Source organism: Paramormyrops kingsleyae, chromosome 6 (assembly GCF_048594095.1).
Source record: "Paramormyrops kingsleyae isolate MSU_618 chromosome 6, PKINGS_0.4, whole genome shotgun sequence".
Lineage (NCBI taxonomy): Eukaryota > Metazoa > Chordata > Actinopteri > Osteoglossiformes > Mormyridae > Paramormyrops > Paramormyrops kingsleyae.
In genome coordinates, this window is record NC_132802.1 from 34,651,682 (window position 1) to 34,667,328 (window position 15,647).

The 15,647-nt window shown below is 40.0% G+C and overlaps 1 protein-coding gene across 4 annotated transcripts in view; it reads left to right on the forward strand.

Annotated features, from left to right (window-relative positions):
• The first annotated feature begins 1,781 nt into the window (after positions 1 to 1,781).
• bsna (bassoon presynaptic cytomatrix protein a) overlaps positions 1,782 to 15,647 on the forward strand; it is a 139,405-nt gene continuing 125,539 nt past the window's right edge. For all 4 annotated transcript variants that reach the window (XM_072713119.1, XM_072713120.1, XM_072713122.1 and 1 more), the window contains exon 1: positions 1,782 to 2,138. In XM_072713119.1, coding sequence (XP_072569220.1) covers positions 1,957 to 2,138 — 182 coding nt within the window. In that variant the 5' untranslated portion in view covers positions 1,782 to 1,956. The remainder of the gene's footprint in view (positions 2,139 to 15,647) is intronic.

Genomic DNA, 15,647 nt, shown 5'->3' on the forward strand with positions numbered 1-15,647 from the left:
AACTCATTAATTTAAAAAATACAAATTAAGATCAGCAGAATACTTGCATTTTGAGTATTCAATAACCATGCAAGGAAGCTACTGGTAATTGATTTGGATTATACCTTTAACTTAGTTACAGTTACTATATTAGTAACACAGCTCAGTATTTTTAACATGTCACTTTCTGGGCCGTGTGTTTCATGTCAGCACTAGCTCTTTGATTGTGGAGTTTGAATGCTCTCCCTGTATTTCTGTACACTCCCTCCAGGTGCTCTGCCTGTAAATTGCATGCAGCATATGTGAGTGATAATGTTGCATTAGTTTAGATGTACCCTGCATAGCAGAATGTGGGTTCTGTAATAAAAATATTCTATTATTATATTATAGTTCCATGTTTCATAATCCAGTTTTAATCTACTTAATATGGAGATAACTGACATTAATTATTGACATATGGAAACATCATGTTTGATGAAAGATACACACATTCTTTCTGATGATCTGGTAATATCACAATATTAGCTGATTTTAAATCAACTGACATCGCATCTAGGGTGTCTCTGGCTGTATGCCCTACGCTTCCTGGATAAGCATTAAGGAAATCGGATTGTGATTTTAAATAATTGCGCCCATAGCCTCTGGGATAGACTGTGAACCTCCCATTACCCTGAACAGGACAAGTGGTTACAAAAAATGGATGGATGAATGGATGGATGGATTTTAAAACATGTACTGCACAGGCTATAGAGCAGGGATCTCAAACTCCAGTCCTGGGGGGCCGGAGCCCTGTGTAGCTGAAGTTCTTTCCCTGTTCCACCACGAATGATTCAGCTCAAGAGCTGTGTGGTAATTAGCACAAGGAGTTGAATCAGGTGTGTTAAATGAGGGTGAACCAAAAACTGTGTTTTTTAGAAAAAAGGTCTCCATGCATCAGAAGCTTTATTTCAGTTATATTTAATTATTAGTGACATTATTATTTCATTATTACTGATCTTTCTAGCTTGCAAGCACAGGAAATGTGATTGATACCTTTATAGTCTGTTGTTCAGACAACAACAGTTTGCTGTTTACCTATAGTCCGTCTGAGTGGTCTATCTGATGTTAAACAGGTACTTTATGTTATTTCTGTATGTTTACATTGCCAGTTAATATTAACAGATTTTAGCTGAAATGTATACAAAACATTTTTTAAAAAGAAGCATTTATCTGCAAGATGGCTAATCTTTCTGAAACTCCCTGTGATTCTGCCCTGGTATCTGAAAACGGTTGTGGTAGTATAGCTGAAGTAACACGGCCAAGTTCACGTGCTTTCCACAATTACTCACATACACAATTTCTCACATACAGCAATGTTGAGGTTTCTTTCTTGCCCCACACTTAAGTTGTATATCTGAAAATGAGTATGTATAGAAAGCATCAATAATCAATACCATATACATTATATATTGAACACAGTAACTAGGAAATGATGATGGGCTGGTTGTCCAGCTGCTGGACATGGTGGCCTGAGAGTGGGCCAATACAGTAAACCAGTAACCAGAATTGTGCCAATGTATATATTAGATATGACTGATTTGATTAGATGTAAAATCTATTTTTAACAACTAGCCTCTAGTTTTTTTTTATTTTTTAAAAATCATTTTAATCAATTTACGCTGTATTTCCCTAAGGTCAGCCGGTGCAGATTACTGTACATTGCAAAATGCCCGGCGATGCTCAGTTCTGTCAGGTGTGACCCCTGGTTTTAAGGCACGTGCGAAATATGTGAGATCAGCTGCACGCACGTACTCCGGCGTCAGTGCGCGTGCTCTTTCAGCTTTCTGGCGATATGTGCGCGTGCTCCATTCAGGTTCTTGGATGATGCTAGTGATGATGGCGGAAGAGGAACAGCCTTGAGTTCCCTCTCAGTTTTTAAATTTAATAAAATAAACTGACAGAAAAACATTCCCCTCCACCGTCTCCTTACCCGAGACAATGGGGAACGAAGCCAGCCTCGAGGGAGGAGAACAACCTGGGGAACCAGGCTCCGCTGTCCCTATGGCGGGAGGTCCGGGTACCATTTCAGCACCATCGGGCACTGGACAGCACATCAAGCCCAGCAATGGTGCTGCAGCTGGGGGTGGAGTGGCGGCCGGACCTGGAGCAGGCATAAACAGGTACAACGGTGGACGTTGCACCTCGCCGCCTTATATGCATTTATTCCTGAATCTAACGCTCTAATGGATTTCATTTCGATGATTTTTATTCGTTTCTCATGATTCTGTGTGTGAGTACGTTGTTGCAAAAAATATAATTTATTTATTATGACACATTTGCTGTTTAATAGCGCAATTGCAGATGAATCGCTATAGAAATGTTGGGTAGCTTGAGGATTCCTCAATGAATGACTTACACTTGCGTTTTGTCATTCATCTTCGCGTTTTATTCTATGTCATTGAAAAAAAATGACAGCTGAACATGAAAAATAGAAGATACCGTTCAGTTTTGGAATCAGATTTTTGTTTCGGACATGGATCTTACGTTTTTCTATACAAAATATCCACTGTGAAAGATATACGTTAGAAAGACAATCGCCGTGTGTAGTAGTATAGTAAATCATACGATTCTGCATTGCTCTACTCTGTTCCTGTAATAATTCATGTAGTCCACTAGTTCATCCATAGTTTCTTGTATTGAAAAAATAACACCGTATGCCAGATGGAAGAGTAAAACACACGTTTTTGGTGCTATATTATGCAAAGTGCCTCAGCTAATATCGCTATTTTAAATTTAGTTGATGCATATAGGGAAATACCACGTCTTAAACAATTGCATAAATTGCATGAAATCTACATCTGTCCGTTCATGATTTAGATCATATTATTGCTCTTAATCAAGAAATGTAATGAAAGAGAGCAAAAATCGTTTCGAGACGAAAATATTGCTTCAACTGCAATATCAAAAACGCAATATTTAATAAGATTGCTATGATAATACGTTGCAACAGAATCGCTTATGTATATATAATCTGTTTGTTTTTGTATTTTACGATAAACGTGGATAAGGGTGTGTTTGCATTAAATATTAATAACCGTGTTGTAATAGAAGTCCATGTGAAGAGATTGTATCACGTGCAGCTACAGTGGCATATGTGCTCCTCCTCGTCTCTCTTTCCGTTTGATAACACTGGGCGTGTGTCTCCAAAGGAATACCGTGATGTCGATCGTACTCTGAAACGCTAGTTTCAGGTACATCGTATTTAACCGTTATTTTTTAGCAGGATATCTACATGCTATTGCTACACGAATGATTTATGAATAGAAAAATGCATATTGTAGGGACGAATCTGTCATGCACGTTTTACAATTTCAAGCTGAAGTTCACAATAAGTGTTATTTTTAGCGATAATGAATTCCTGCCTGAAATTTCTGTTTCATTTAATCATATTCTCACAAGGTGTTTAATGAGATCTTTGGGAGGAAATGCAGTGCTCCTCTGTTCAGACTGCTCTTTGTTGCTTAAGGTGGCGTATGATGTAAAACGTAATAATGATTTACTACTGCCCTTGGTAATCAGCTGCTGATTGTCCACGGTTTTCGAGTGCAACGGAGCACTGATTGGGCTCAGGAGCATGATACCCGCTGACAGGAACAGCCACTGAGGGAAAGCCGCCATGGTAACCTGCTGTGTCTTCATGAACCTCTATGTTCCCGCATAGCGGAGCATTGCATTGCCAGTGCCAACCCATTTGTAGCGCAGTAGAATTTAAAGGAACAGCAACCTGAAAGATATGAACCGTTTCTCACCTTGTTTGTTTGTTTTTAAGAATTGTCAAGTTTTATCACCAAGCAATTGAAATGCTACAATAATACCTCGCGGAGGATTCACATTATTTAGTACACAGACCTGAATGTCATGTTACTTTACTTAAATATAATTTAAGTATAATAATACAATATACCAAAGGGGCTTGAACACTGATGTGTTTGCGTGAATATGCCCAGAGTATTTGATAAATAGGACTGCTGCAGAAATGCTGTATATTACTACCGTCAAACACAGTTAGGAGGTCCAGAGGAGGAGCATGGATACAGACGCTATGTGTCTGTGGTGGGTGTGGCTCCAGTATAGAGCCAATCAGTCCTTTCGTCAGCCATCATGTGACTTCACAGGCCACAATCTTCATGTATGCGATACCAGTCTATTTCCTGCTTGTAAATTATGCAGTTAAGAGAGGAGTGTCCTTGCTCAGTTTTTTTTAGATGAATGAATGTTTTTTTTAATTATCGTTTTTAAACTACTTGGAAGTCTTTATTCTTGACTGACACATCAAAGGTTTGCTTGCAGGTGTGGTATTTATTCTGGTTGTTTGCAATGCATATGTATATTATATATATTCTTTTACTCAATATAACACAACTGATGCATTTATACATATAGTGTAATTTGGTGTAATTAAAGTCACAACATTTGGAATTGATCAGAGAAATTATTCATTAGAATTTTTTTCTATAAAGTCAACTTAGTACCTCGTATGTTTTCATATTTTGCATGTATTTAAGGAGGCAAAATAATCACACAATTTTAATTTGTACGATGAATGAATAATGGTCATTGTTGAGCTGCTGAATATGTAATGTGGCGATTTGTAGCATTTGTGAAGTTAGCATGCAGTCTGAAGTTTCAGCATTCATAAAATTCTAAAATAAGAACAATAACAATAATTTAAATGAATTATTTCATAAAATTATTTTCAAAACATTTCACTACTCACTGTGAGTAATTTATTTGTGGTCATTAATAGGTATGTATGGAAGAGTGAAACCTGTTCAGGTGAAACTGTGGAGCCTCTTACATGAACCCCCAAGGCAGTGCTGTCCAAGATCTTTGCTATCTGAAAAGCATTGCATGGCTCTCTGAGCTGGTCCTGTTCCCCTTCTGACTCTGAGATTTTCACTCGCACTTACTCATGGCACAAAGTCCCAGTGTCTCGCAGACTAGAGCGTTAAGTTTGAAAAGAAACTGTTAGGTATGAGGCATGCTGTTATGTCTTGGCTGTTTATGTATAATTAGGAGAACAGTTATGTCAAGCTGTACTTGCACATAAGAATTTGCTTTGTTCCTGTGAAACATTTTTTGGATAATTTGTGTATTAATCCCATATCACATTTTTTGCCACTCATGCACACAATAATGCACATCAATAATTAATAATTACTAATGCATACATACTTATAAAATATTAATTAAGAATGTTAAATTAATCAAGTTTATGTGTTCTGTATTTGCATTTGTATAATATTATTATATTTTATTATATAACTTTATATGTGCAATTATTTGCTCTTTTCAGTTAATCAGTTAATGAATTTATTCTTGATGGAGAACCAAGAGAATAAAAGTGGTATTCACACGATATTTTGCTAACACTGCTAATGTGCTACTGCTACGCCCCATTATTGCAGTTATTACAGTATCCACATTGTTCTTATTCTGTAGGCTGTTCTCGACAAAGATACTGGCCTAGTGGTTTTGTTTTCAATACTCATTAGTAATTAAGGAGCAGTAGATGGCGAAAAGTAAGTACATTTCTCATTCTCTGCAAGACCTGCACCGGTTCTAATTCTTCTCAGGGAGTTGAGAAAATGCTGTCATGTTTGTACCAGGTTATAAGGAGGCTTGGCTGGAGTAGGGCTCCTCACGATGATGTTTGTAACTTAGGTAAATCAGCGTTACATCAGCTAAATGTACCAACATCTGACACCCAGCTTTTGTTACCTGAGTACTGCATCAGTTTGTCTCACAGGTGTACAAACAATGTTGTACTGGCACTTATTAATGAAGCTTCAACAGTGGTACTTAACCCGGTTGTAATAGTACTCAGGCCCTGATGAAATCACCCGCTTGCCTTTTAAAACAGGATCACTCTTTAATTAAGTCTCCAAATAAATTACCCCACAGCAGCCATGGAATAATGGACGGTGTTGGCAAGGTTTTGTTTGCTGTCGCCGTTAAACGAAAAAGTTCAAATCAAATTGAAATAACAGATCTGGAGGTAAAGCTATTTATAATTACTGGCCTATTTAGTCTGCTCACTTCCATCATCTCATTTACAGATTTTCCATTTCTAATTAATCCTTTTATTAAACACTGCATGTAATAACTGGCTCTGTTAAGCTAATTTAAGCCAAAATTTAAATTTTATCCCTATGCATGAAAAAGCAAACATGGAAATAAATTCTGTTGTGTATGTGGGATAATGAGTGGGAGAATCATAGATGTAACAACTGGATATTAAGAGGCAGTGAGGTGTTGGTCACGTGTTTTTTTGTTGTCCAAAATATCTGTGAGATGTGACGGTCACCTAGCTGTATTATATTGCCACTTCAGTGTCAGCTCATGGCACATTGAAAAGGGCTTTGTGAGTAATGATCAGAAGATGGGCTCTCAGCATACACAGTGACCACACAAAAGCCATTGGGCCACGTTGTGTACCTTGTTGGACCGTGTGGTGGTCGGAGCTTGGGGGACCTTCATCGTCCATCAGGCCAGGCGCCTGTGCAGAAACAGTGGCCGCCCGAGGCGAGGGGTGTTCTGTCCCAACATAGCTGCTGCATGGATGGTCTGACAGACGGGGGAGAAGTATACAGTTCCCCAAATTCCCACTGAATGGAGATTGCAGTGATGTGTTTGTGTGTGTATATGTGTGTGTGTGTGTGTGTGTCTGTGTGTATATGTGTGTGTGTGTGTCTGTGTCTGTGTACGTAAGGGCAAGTCACACAGAAGCTACCATCTTGTCTTGTTTCTCCAGAAAGTTCCCTGTTCACTCTTTGTCAGGAACATGGGCCATACCATGTAGATCTACAGTAAGAGGAGACTTTTAGTTTGTGCTGTGATTGATGAGGCCAATATTTGTTTATCATTCACTTTGTATATTCAGCAGTTCATTCCACACACACCTGACATCCTTGCTGTGATTTTTGCTCTACTATATCACTTAAAACTTGTTTAAAAATTCTGTTTAAACTGTAAATATCCATATCAATTAAGACGCGACAAAAACAGTATGACAGCCTCCTAAGAGAATTGGAATAAACGGATCCCATTATGAAAATTGGTGTAAATATCTTTGTCAGTTGGTCCTTGGGACATTGAACTGGCACCACATTTCCACCTAACACAGGCTTGCGTGGCCTGAGGCTATGCAAAAATCTGTTTGATATAAAAAGCTCTTCTCATTTTCTAGCACTGTCTGGGATTGCCAAAGTTGGACAAAGGAACAAAGTGCTTCAGGGTGTCTTGATTTTCATTACAGGCAGGCTAGTACTCCGAATGCTTGAAGTTGCTACCCATAATTGACCCATAACCATCTGGCAAATACCAGCTGGAATTTCACTGGTGATCCTGGTGATCTTGTCCTTGTTTTCAATGCATATTTCCAATTAAGAGAGTATCAGAGCACAGTAAGTTTGAATTTTTTCATGAAACATGATCGCATCTCCAAGAAATATATGAGTATATTGGTATACAACTTTATTTGTTTTATTTTGGCACAGTTTTGTTTCATGTAGGAAAGTAGAAAGCAATAAAGCAAAGTTGGGATTATAGGCAAAAAATATAAACAATCAATCATTTTACAGAATATGAAAGTAATGATTACAGTGGATGGAGTTAATGCTAAAATGGGAATTTTTCATGAAAATACATCAACTGCAGTTGATTCAGAAATATTCTATATTAAGCTCTGGAAGGTTCATGTTTTAAATAACTCTGAGAGTGAAAATAAAAACTATAATATAAAAATAGTTTTATCGAAGAGCTTCATGTGGAAAGATTTATGGTTTAGATTAGCTGACCTGTGTAGTAAGAAATATGAGGAGGCGTGGAATGCCTAGAGCCTGACAGACAAGGATCAGCTTTAAGATATCTCTGCACCACTGAGTTGCGTGTCTTGTACCAATGGCTGTTGTGTAAATGTGTGTTTATTGGATTATTGGTCTCTATGTGGCTTTATAACATTCTGTAATATTGTTTCCTATTAGAGTGCAATTGGATAAGCACAAATATAAAGAAAAAAAAGGTTAAAAAATGAGGCAAGAATTATCATTCTACTCCATTATAGACACATATATTGCATCCTTAGTCTTTGTTATTTAATAAAACTGAATAAGGACGTGTGCTCATGTCTTATTGAGTAACATCTTAGTAGTATCCTCATAAGTTTTTTTTTGCCTCATATTCAACCAGGAGCAATGACATCAAACAGCATTTTTGTACCGATAACTTAATAATTGAATCAAAGTGGACTAGGCTTAGGCGGTTTGACATTACTGCGGTATACCCTGGTATTTAGGAATCCAGAAGGTATTATTTTTAATCTCGTAAAAAAATATGGATTCTCCTCTTCTCTTTTTATGACACTGATACTGAGATACTGTACTGAGGCGATGTCTTGTAATGCACAGCGTTAGCGGCGATTGGAGCCTCACTTAAATAGAAAAAATAAGCCCAAAGACACATACGCAGGTTAATGTCGCAAAAGCAAAAATGCGTCATGAATGCGCTGTAAACTGCTGGGGCATGCTTGGCATACGTGAAACCTAGTGCGCAGGCAGCTGCAGATCGCGCAGTGAAGTGCGCAGGCAGTGAAGTGCGCAGGCAGCTGCAGATCGGGCAGTGACAGTGGTGTCAATAATGGCAAAGGGTGAGATCTTTTTAACGCTTCAGCCAGGAGCTGATTCCTTGTTTACTCGCGCTCACTTTCCACACTGATAGCCCATGTAGGCAGTCTCTGATTCCGGGGTTTACAGTAGCCTATTCATTATGTTTGTTTTTTATATACCGCCATATAATGTATACCAGTGTGAAAAGTCTACAAGGTATGACGGTATGAAAAAATAGATTCCACCCAAGCCTAAAGGGAACATTGTATCGAACGGGAACTTCAGTGCCAATGATGCTACAGCTACCGTAATATATTTGTGGTATCTCTATCTGTAAGACAAGTAAAGTGCAGAAAAATTCACATCAGAAATATCTACCCAGCCATTTTTCCATAACAGTTTTCATGAAGAAAGGTCTTTGAAGGCTGGGCTTGATTCCAGGAAGCAGGAGGCATGGTAAACCCTGGATGGGGGGGGGCTGGTCCTTCACAGGGCAGAGACCATCAGGGCAATTTATAGACACCAAGCCCAAACTGCAGGTCTTTGGAAGGAGAGCAGCATTCCTGGAAGAGAGCCATGCTGACGCGGGGAGAGCATGCGAGCTACGCAGACGCAGCCAGCGATACAATCATCTCCATGACGCAGGAGTCGTGAGGCCACTCGGTGTGCGCATATCCCGTGCATTTAACTGTGTATCACAGATATAATGTTTGTGTTTTTTGCCAGTAATCTTTCTGTTTTGCAGAAGTTTGTCTGTGAATTGCAAAAATCCACATGCTGAACTCAACTTAATGCAAAAGCTTTGGCCCCAGTTTATTTGGCTCTGTCTTTGATTTTGGCTCAAATCCTGCTGCTATCAACTGAGCACAAATGCGATTTGAAAGAGCGAGAAGAATCCCGAGCTGAGCAGGGGAAAAGCGAAAGGGACTGAACCGTTTTCAAAAAATAATTACCACTGCCTTTATTTATTTCATTCCCTCTTCATCTGTATGTGTTTATTCCTTCAGGCTGATAACTAATAAAAAAAGAAATGATGAATTTCTGCTGCCAGTTTAATTTTCCTTCCCTTATTGTCCCTGGGCAAAAATAAATTCTGGCAATTACTGTGGGAAGTGACCACCATGCATTGACTTGTGCACCATCCCCATTAATGGACAGCCAAAATTGATAAAAAAAACTGTTGCCAGTGTGAATAATACATTTGTTTTTATTTACCTATATCAGTTTAAGTCTTATGGACATTACAGATTTCCATGCATGCCAACCTATAAATTTGAGATGGTGTGAAACTCGCACAGTCCCGTCCCGTAATGTCCTGTAAGCTGACCCATTGGTCAATCAGCATGCTGCTATTTGCCTGCCCACGTCCTACTTGTCTGTCACAATTGCCAAACCCACGTGGGATTTGAACTCGTTTGCAGCAAGGACAGATTCCAAGGTTTTAATACGTACATATGTTTCCAGATATTGCACTTTGGCAGTATTCACTTCACTTTCACTCCCCGGAAATGAGCAGCATGGTTGAAAGGGTCCCTTTTTTGATCTAATGTTTTGACAGCTCCAGTATATCAGATTTAGCAGCCGGCAAGTTCACCCAAGCCCTGGGGAGCAGATGGTGGATGGTAGGCAGACAGCTGGGCACCTTTGAGTGAAGGCCGAGAGCCGGCCCAAAACAGACGCGTGAGAATCTTCCTGAGGCAGACTGTGCCCACAGAATGTAGACTGATGGCCTGACTAATTGTGTTTGTTATCATCATCTTCAATCATTGTTTTTTTATTGGTATTTTGTACTATCCATAATTTGTCCTGATGATATGTTTCATGGGGCGGTACGGTGGTTCGTACTGCTGCCTCCCTCCTCTGGGACCTGGGCTCAAGTCTTTGCCAGGGTTCCATGTGTGGAGTTTGCATGTTCTCCCTGTTTTGTCGTGGGGTTTCCTCCGGGTAACTGGAGTTGCCAAGTTGCCCATAGGGCCCAAGAATCACCTTAACTTTCCACCCTTTACAGTGCCCCTGGGCTTGGTAGGGCGCTGATTGATGGTCCTAGAGAATGCAGAGAGTGTGTCTAACATGCCTCTAGGGCTGAAGGAGATGACAGCTTATGGGTTTTACATGTGTGGGACAGAATGTAAAACAGCCTTTTTGTATGTGAACTCATCACCCATTTAATGCTGGACAGCTCCTGTTGTTATTTTTTTACCAACTGCACACATCTTATTTCATCTTAAAAATGCTTCAGCGTAAGCAGAAGCTAAAACTAAAAGCTAAACCAAAGCAGAGACTAACCAGATGCTGATGAGCAGTTAGAATTAAATGTAAAGTAGTAAATGTAATCACCCTGAGAGAAAATGAGCTGTACAATTTGCAGATGCAGGGGTGACAGGCATGATGTTCACTTTTTCTCCATTTGCATAAGCCTGTAAAATTCCAGACCAAGATTTTGTTTCAACCAAGCAGCTGAGTACTCAACCACCGTGACTCTTTACACTCAACTGGTTGATTGAAATGAAATCTTGGTCTGGGATTTCACTTTCTGAACCTAAACTATCCATCTCTGTGCTTCTGCCGTTAACAAACTACACCTTACCTTTACAAAACTGTGTTGAGCAGTGTTGTCACAACGCATTATGTAATAACTCAACAAAGTGTCGAAGAAGACATACATCTTGTTTGTTTATTACATAATGCACTGTATTACAACATTAAAAAGTGCAACTCCTGCATTTTGTAATAACCACCACAATATGTAACAATTTCTAACAAAATGTAGGGAATAATATTACATATTGCATTCCTGCTGTCTATTACAAAATGTGTCAGATTATTGCAAAATGCTGGTGCTATTATATAAAGATTTAAAAAGGTACGGTATAGTTTGTTAATGGCAGTTTGTGTCTGGCTCTTTGCTGTATCCATTACATATGAATGAGATGGCGAATGTGCTCATAAGGATATTTCATCTGGAGGCCTGTACTTTTGGCACTTCCTCTGACTGCGTGAGATTAATGAACTTCAGTACCGGGTGCTGTCCAAAAATGCACTCAGATCCTGATGGGATAAAGGGGCTGATAGTCTGCCCGCTAATGCAAAGTGCCAGTGTTATTATGTGGCTTCTCTGCACCTTACAGCTGTATACATCTTCATAAGCAAAGCAAAGCGAACAGATGGGTGGACCTTGATTACAGACAAAGCAAACCAAAGGCAGGTGCTACAAACCTTTCTGATAGGCTCTAGAGGCACCACCAAAGAACATGTAGGCTGCACATATTTAATTATACCAGTGTTCTTAATAGTTTTTAGCTTGAGAATAATTTTGGATATTAAACACATAATTCATGATGTAAAAGATATATCACAATTTTCACGCTCCAGTAAAAAAACTCCAGTTTTTATGGAAGTTCTACACAGGTATATGTTTTATGAAAGCTTAAAAATGATCTTAGCCAGTATAATCATCAGATTTTCTGGAAAGCAGATACAGTAATCTCATTTGTCACAAGTAGCCATCACATAAAAAATTGGATGATATACTGCATGCTGTTTTTTTCTGCTGTAGCGTGTTTGAAATAGAGTGGTTCAAAAGAGCCTCTCATTTTCAGTGCTTTGCAATCTGATGCAAAATCCAACAAGCAACCACACCAGTATCCACAGGAAGCTAAACATGTTTTGAAGTCTGAGACTAAGGTGGGGACTGTGTCCAAAAACTGAAACTGAATCCATTCACAGTAAATGCTAACATGCTATTATGCCTGTGTATGTAACTCAGCAGTGACTATAGACAATATGGAGAGCAGTTCCTGGGACCGGAACTGTGAAAAATGGATGTTCAAAAATGTGCTGTGTGTGATGTGTGTGTAGTGATGTGTGTGTAGTGATGGAGAAGAAACAGGAGGCACGGCTGGGACCTGGATGAGGTGCTTTGAAGTTTAAAAGCTCAACCTTGATTTTACCCTGTAAAGCAAAACTGAATGGCAGCAGCCCTGTGACAAGAGGCTCCCATTGTTATGACAGCCCAAATGTGTGAAAATTTTAAGAACCTGCTGCAATCTTGGCAATTAAAAAATACATTTTATTTAAAAAATTACATACACTAAAATGTTAGCTGGTCTTCCTCCCTCATAGACAGATAAAATACCTCCGGTTTTTCATGCAGTCTCTCTGGTAAAGGCACGGCACTGACCTTTGCACGCTGATGTGGGAGTTTACATAGCAGTGGACGAACTTCAGTACAGTGCTACTCCACTTCCCCTTATGTCTGCAATTATTATCAGAATCACAGTGACTTGGATAGATGGATGGATGGGTGTTAAGGTTCAAGAAGTTGGCTGTTATTTTTTATGCCTAGTCTTTGCTATTTTAATTGCTTAACTGTGTTAAAATGTTATACATTCAGCATTTTTTCTGAGTAACCTGGATCCTGATTCTTGTCTTTCCCTGGCGACAAGCTCAGGTGGAATTACAGCACCCCTGTGGGAGTGTGTGCACATAACTGGCCACCTGGTGACTAGTAAGGGCCCAACACACGTTGCTCGTGACATACAGCCTGGTAGTAACATTACAGGTTTGAACTCCCTCCTGCCCTCTCCAAGTTTATTTGCTCCCGACTAGACACATAGCCAGTAAAATAGTAAAATAACGGGACTGAACCCTCCTACGTCTCCCCCAATATTCATTTTTAGCTTCAGGCATGAAGTATTGGCATTTATTTAATAGAGTTTTTGTCCATCCATTGTTATGACAATAATAATTAATAATTAATAATAGCAGAAAAAGTGGATTGAACATGAGCGAATGGAGGGATGAAAATCTATCTTATAATTTCAAAAAATTCTTTCATTCAAATATCTCTCTTGGATTGTTCCACTATAATATCCCTTCACTAACTAATTAACTTTAACTAATTAACTTTAAATTTAATTAAATTTGTTTTGCAAAAGAAAGAATCCTGTATTTGCCATTTGTACAAGCATGACATTGGAATGCTTGTCTTTGCCTCCCCCATTTTGCTCTCCATGCTTGGGGGTCACAGCACAGGATCAGCCAGCGTGTGGCGCCCCGGGAGCTGGGGGTTTAGGGACTTGCTCAGGGAAACACTGACATGTGACTATTCTGCTCTGCCCTGGGCTCAAACCATCTCCCAATCGCTGGCATAAAGACTTATTCCGCTGAGCCACTCACTGCCCCAAGAGATCTATTGTAGAGATAAGGGCTACAATTTATGTGTGTTTCTGGGGATTTGAACCCAGGTGCTGTGTTAGCCTAGTGCTAGATCTGTTGAGTTACAGGAACACTTTTTTTGTAAGAAGTATCTTAATGTTGTAATCCTGGGACTGACTCATTATGCATAAACAAATATAAGTAATATCTAATTCACGTGTGTAGGAGTGCACTTGCCTGCTGGGATTACTGCGGTTCACTTTCGCCTATGAGCAGAGAGTGAGTGTGACAATGAGGAGGCAGGCATACCAGAATTCCCCAGGCTGCTGTTAAATGACCCTTGGAAGCACCCCGACCATCACTCAAGAGCTTTCTAAAAGTACAACCCCCCCCCCACGTGATGGTTATGAAACGTCTGCGCTATCGTCGGGGCAACGTGCAGCGTGAACGCCGGCCTCCTTTTTGACTCGTAGCACAGGTGGAGCTCTGCTTTCTACACCTAACAATAACCCACAGTGCACTCCTGCAGCAGCAGGATTAATGCCATTTGGACTGTTGGCCACGCTCCGGAGGTCGGATGCACTTTCGCTGGCTGAGGACGAACATTTTTTCCCCCCCCATTCTGCCATCCAAATTGCATCAACCAGATTGGAATTGAGCAAACTGACTGCGGCAGGGACCACGTGTGCCTGGCCGTTTTTTAAACGTTCGAAAATCATGCTTTCTTATAGGATCTTATGGAAGCTGTGATAATACACCCACTGGGTAGTAAAAGGGCTTTGATGAGCTCTCACACTGTTCCTCGCTGTGCAGAGGTGTCCCACTTTTTAAAGGTCTCTGGCATGGCCTAGCAATACATCAAAGAGGCTTGTTAAATCCTGCTTACTTAACACATTGAGGTTTTTTTTTTTGGTTGGTGGGGGTGTCAAACCTGTACACAAAAAAGCAGGCAGTCAATTTTTTGTTTTAACCTAGATAAGTACAAATGTAAAAAAATAATAATTTCTGCTGTAACCTCCGCTGTGAATGTGTGTGTCTGTAATGGATGTGCAAAACTGTAAGCTCTGCCCCCATTTTCTTCCGCCAATTGTCTACAAAAGCTGCAGAAGAAGGTTAAATTTAATTTGCGAAGGAGAAAATAATGTTGGATGCCAGCCTTGCCCTTTGGGTGCGCTGGTGATTCACGTTTCATGGAAGAGCAGCCCAAACGGCAGACTCTGTTTATCATCAGGTCGTTCCTGCGTTCGTTCCCGTTGCGTTCGGTTCTTGCATTCCGCTCGGGGGGGGGGGGCGCGGTGTCAGAGAGAGCTGCCCGGTCATATCTTTGCACCCACTGTGTGTTTCGCTTCAACCGTATCGTCACAAAGCAGATGCTGCGTGTCCACCTGCCTGCTTATAACGCTGCTTGTGGTCTCCCCACAATTTAACTCATTCATTCCTGTCAGTATGAGCACCTGAAATTATTCCATGATGATGGATGAATCTGGAGGTCGACTGTATCCGGAAGACAGCTCTGACATTCGGCCAGAAGCCTGTGTTTGGTGCTGCCCCTGCCTTTTAAAAGTAGTCTTATTTTCCGGCATTTTTTTTCTAGACAAAGGTATCAATGGGCCTTTATTTCAATAGGTGTCTGAAGAGAATGATTGTGATATGGAACACCTGGCAAAATAATGCTTTTTGCCGCCCAGAATAATAATTTCAGTTTTTGAAATAACGGGAACGTATTGGTGGTTCGCCCTTTTATTTTCATTAGCAAGTTAAAAAATTCTTTATCAACAGCAGGTTACTGTGTGGACCCTACTTTTTTTTTTCCCAGTTCACAGTTTACCATATGTTACAGTCATAGCAACGATGTTTGCATTGGAA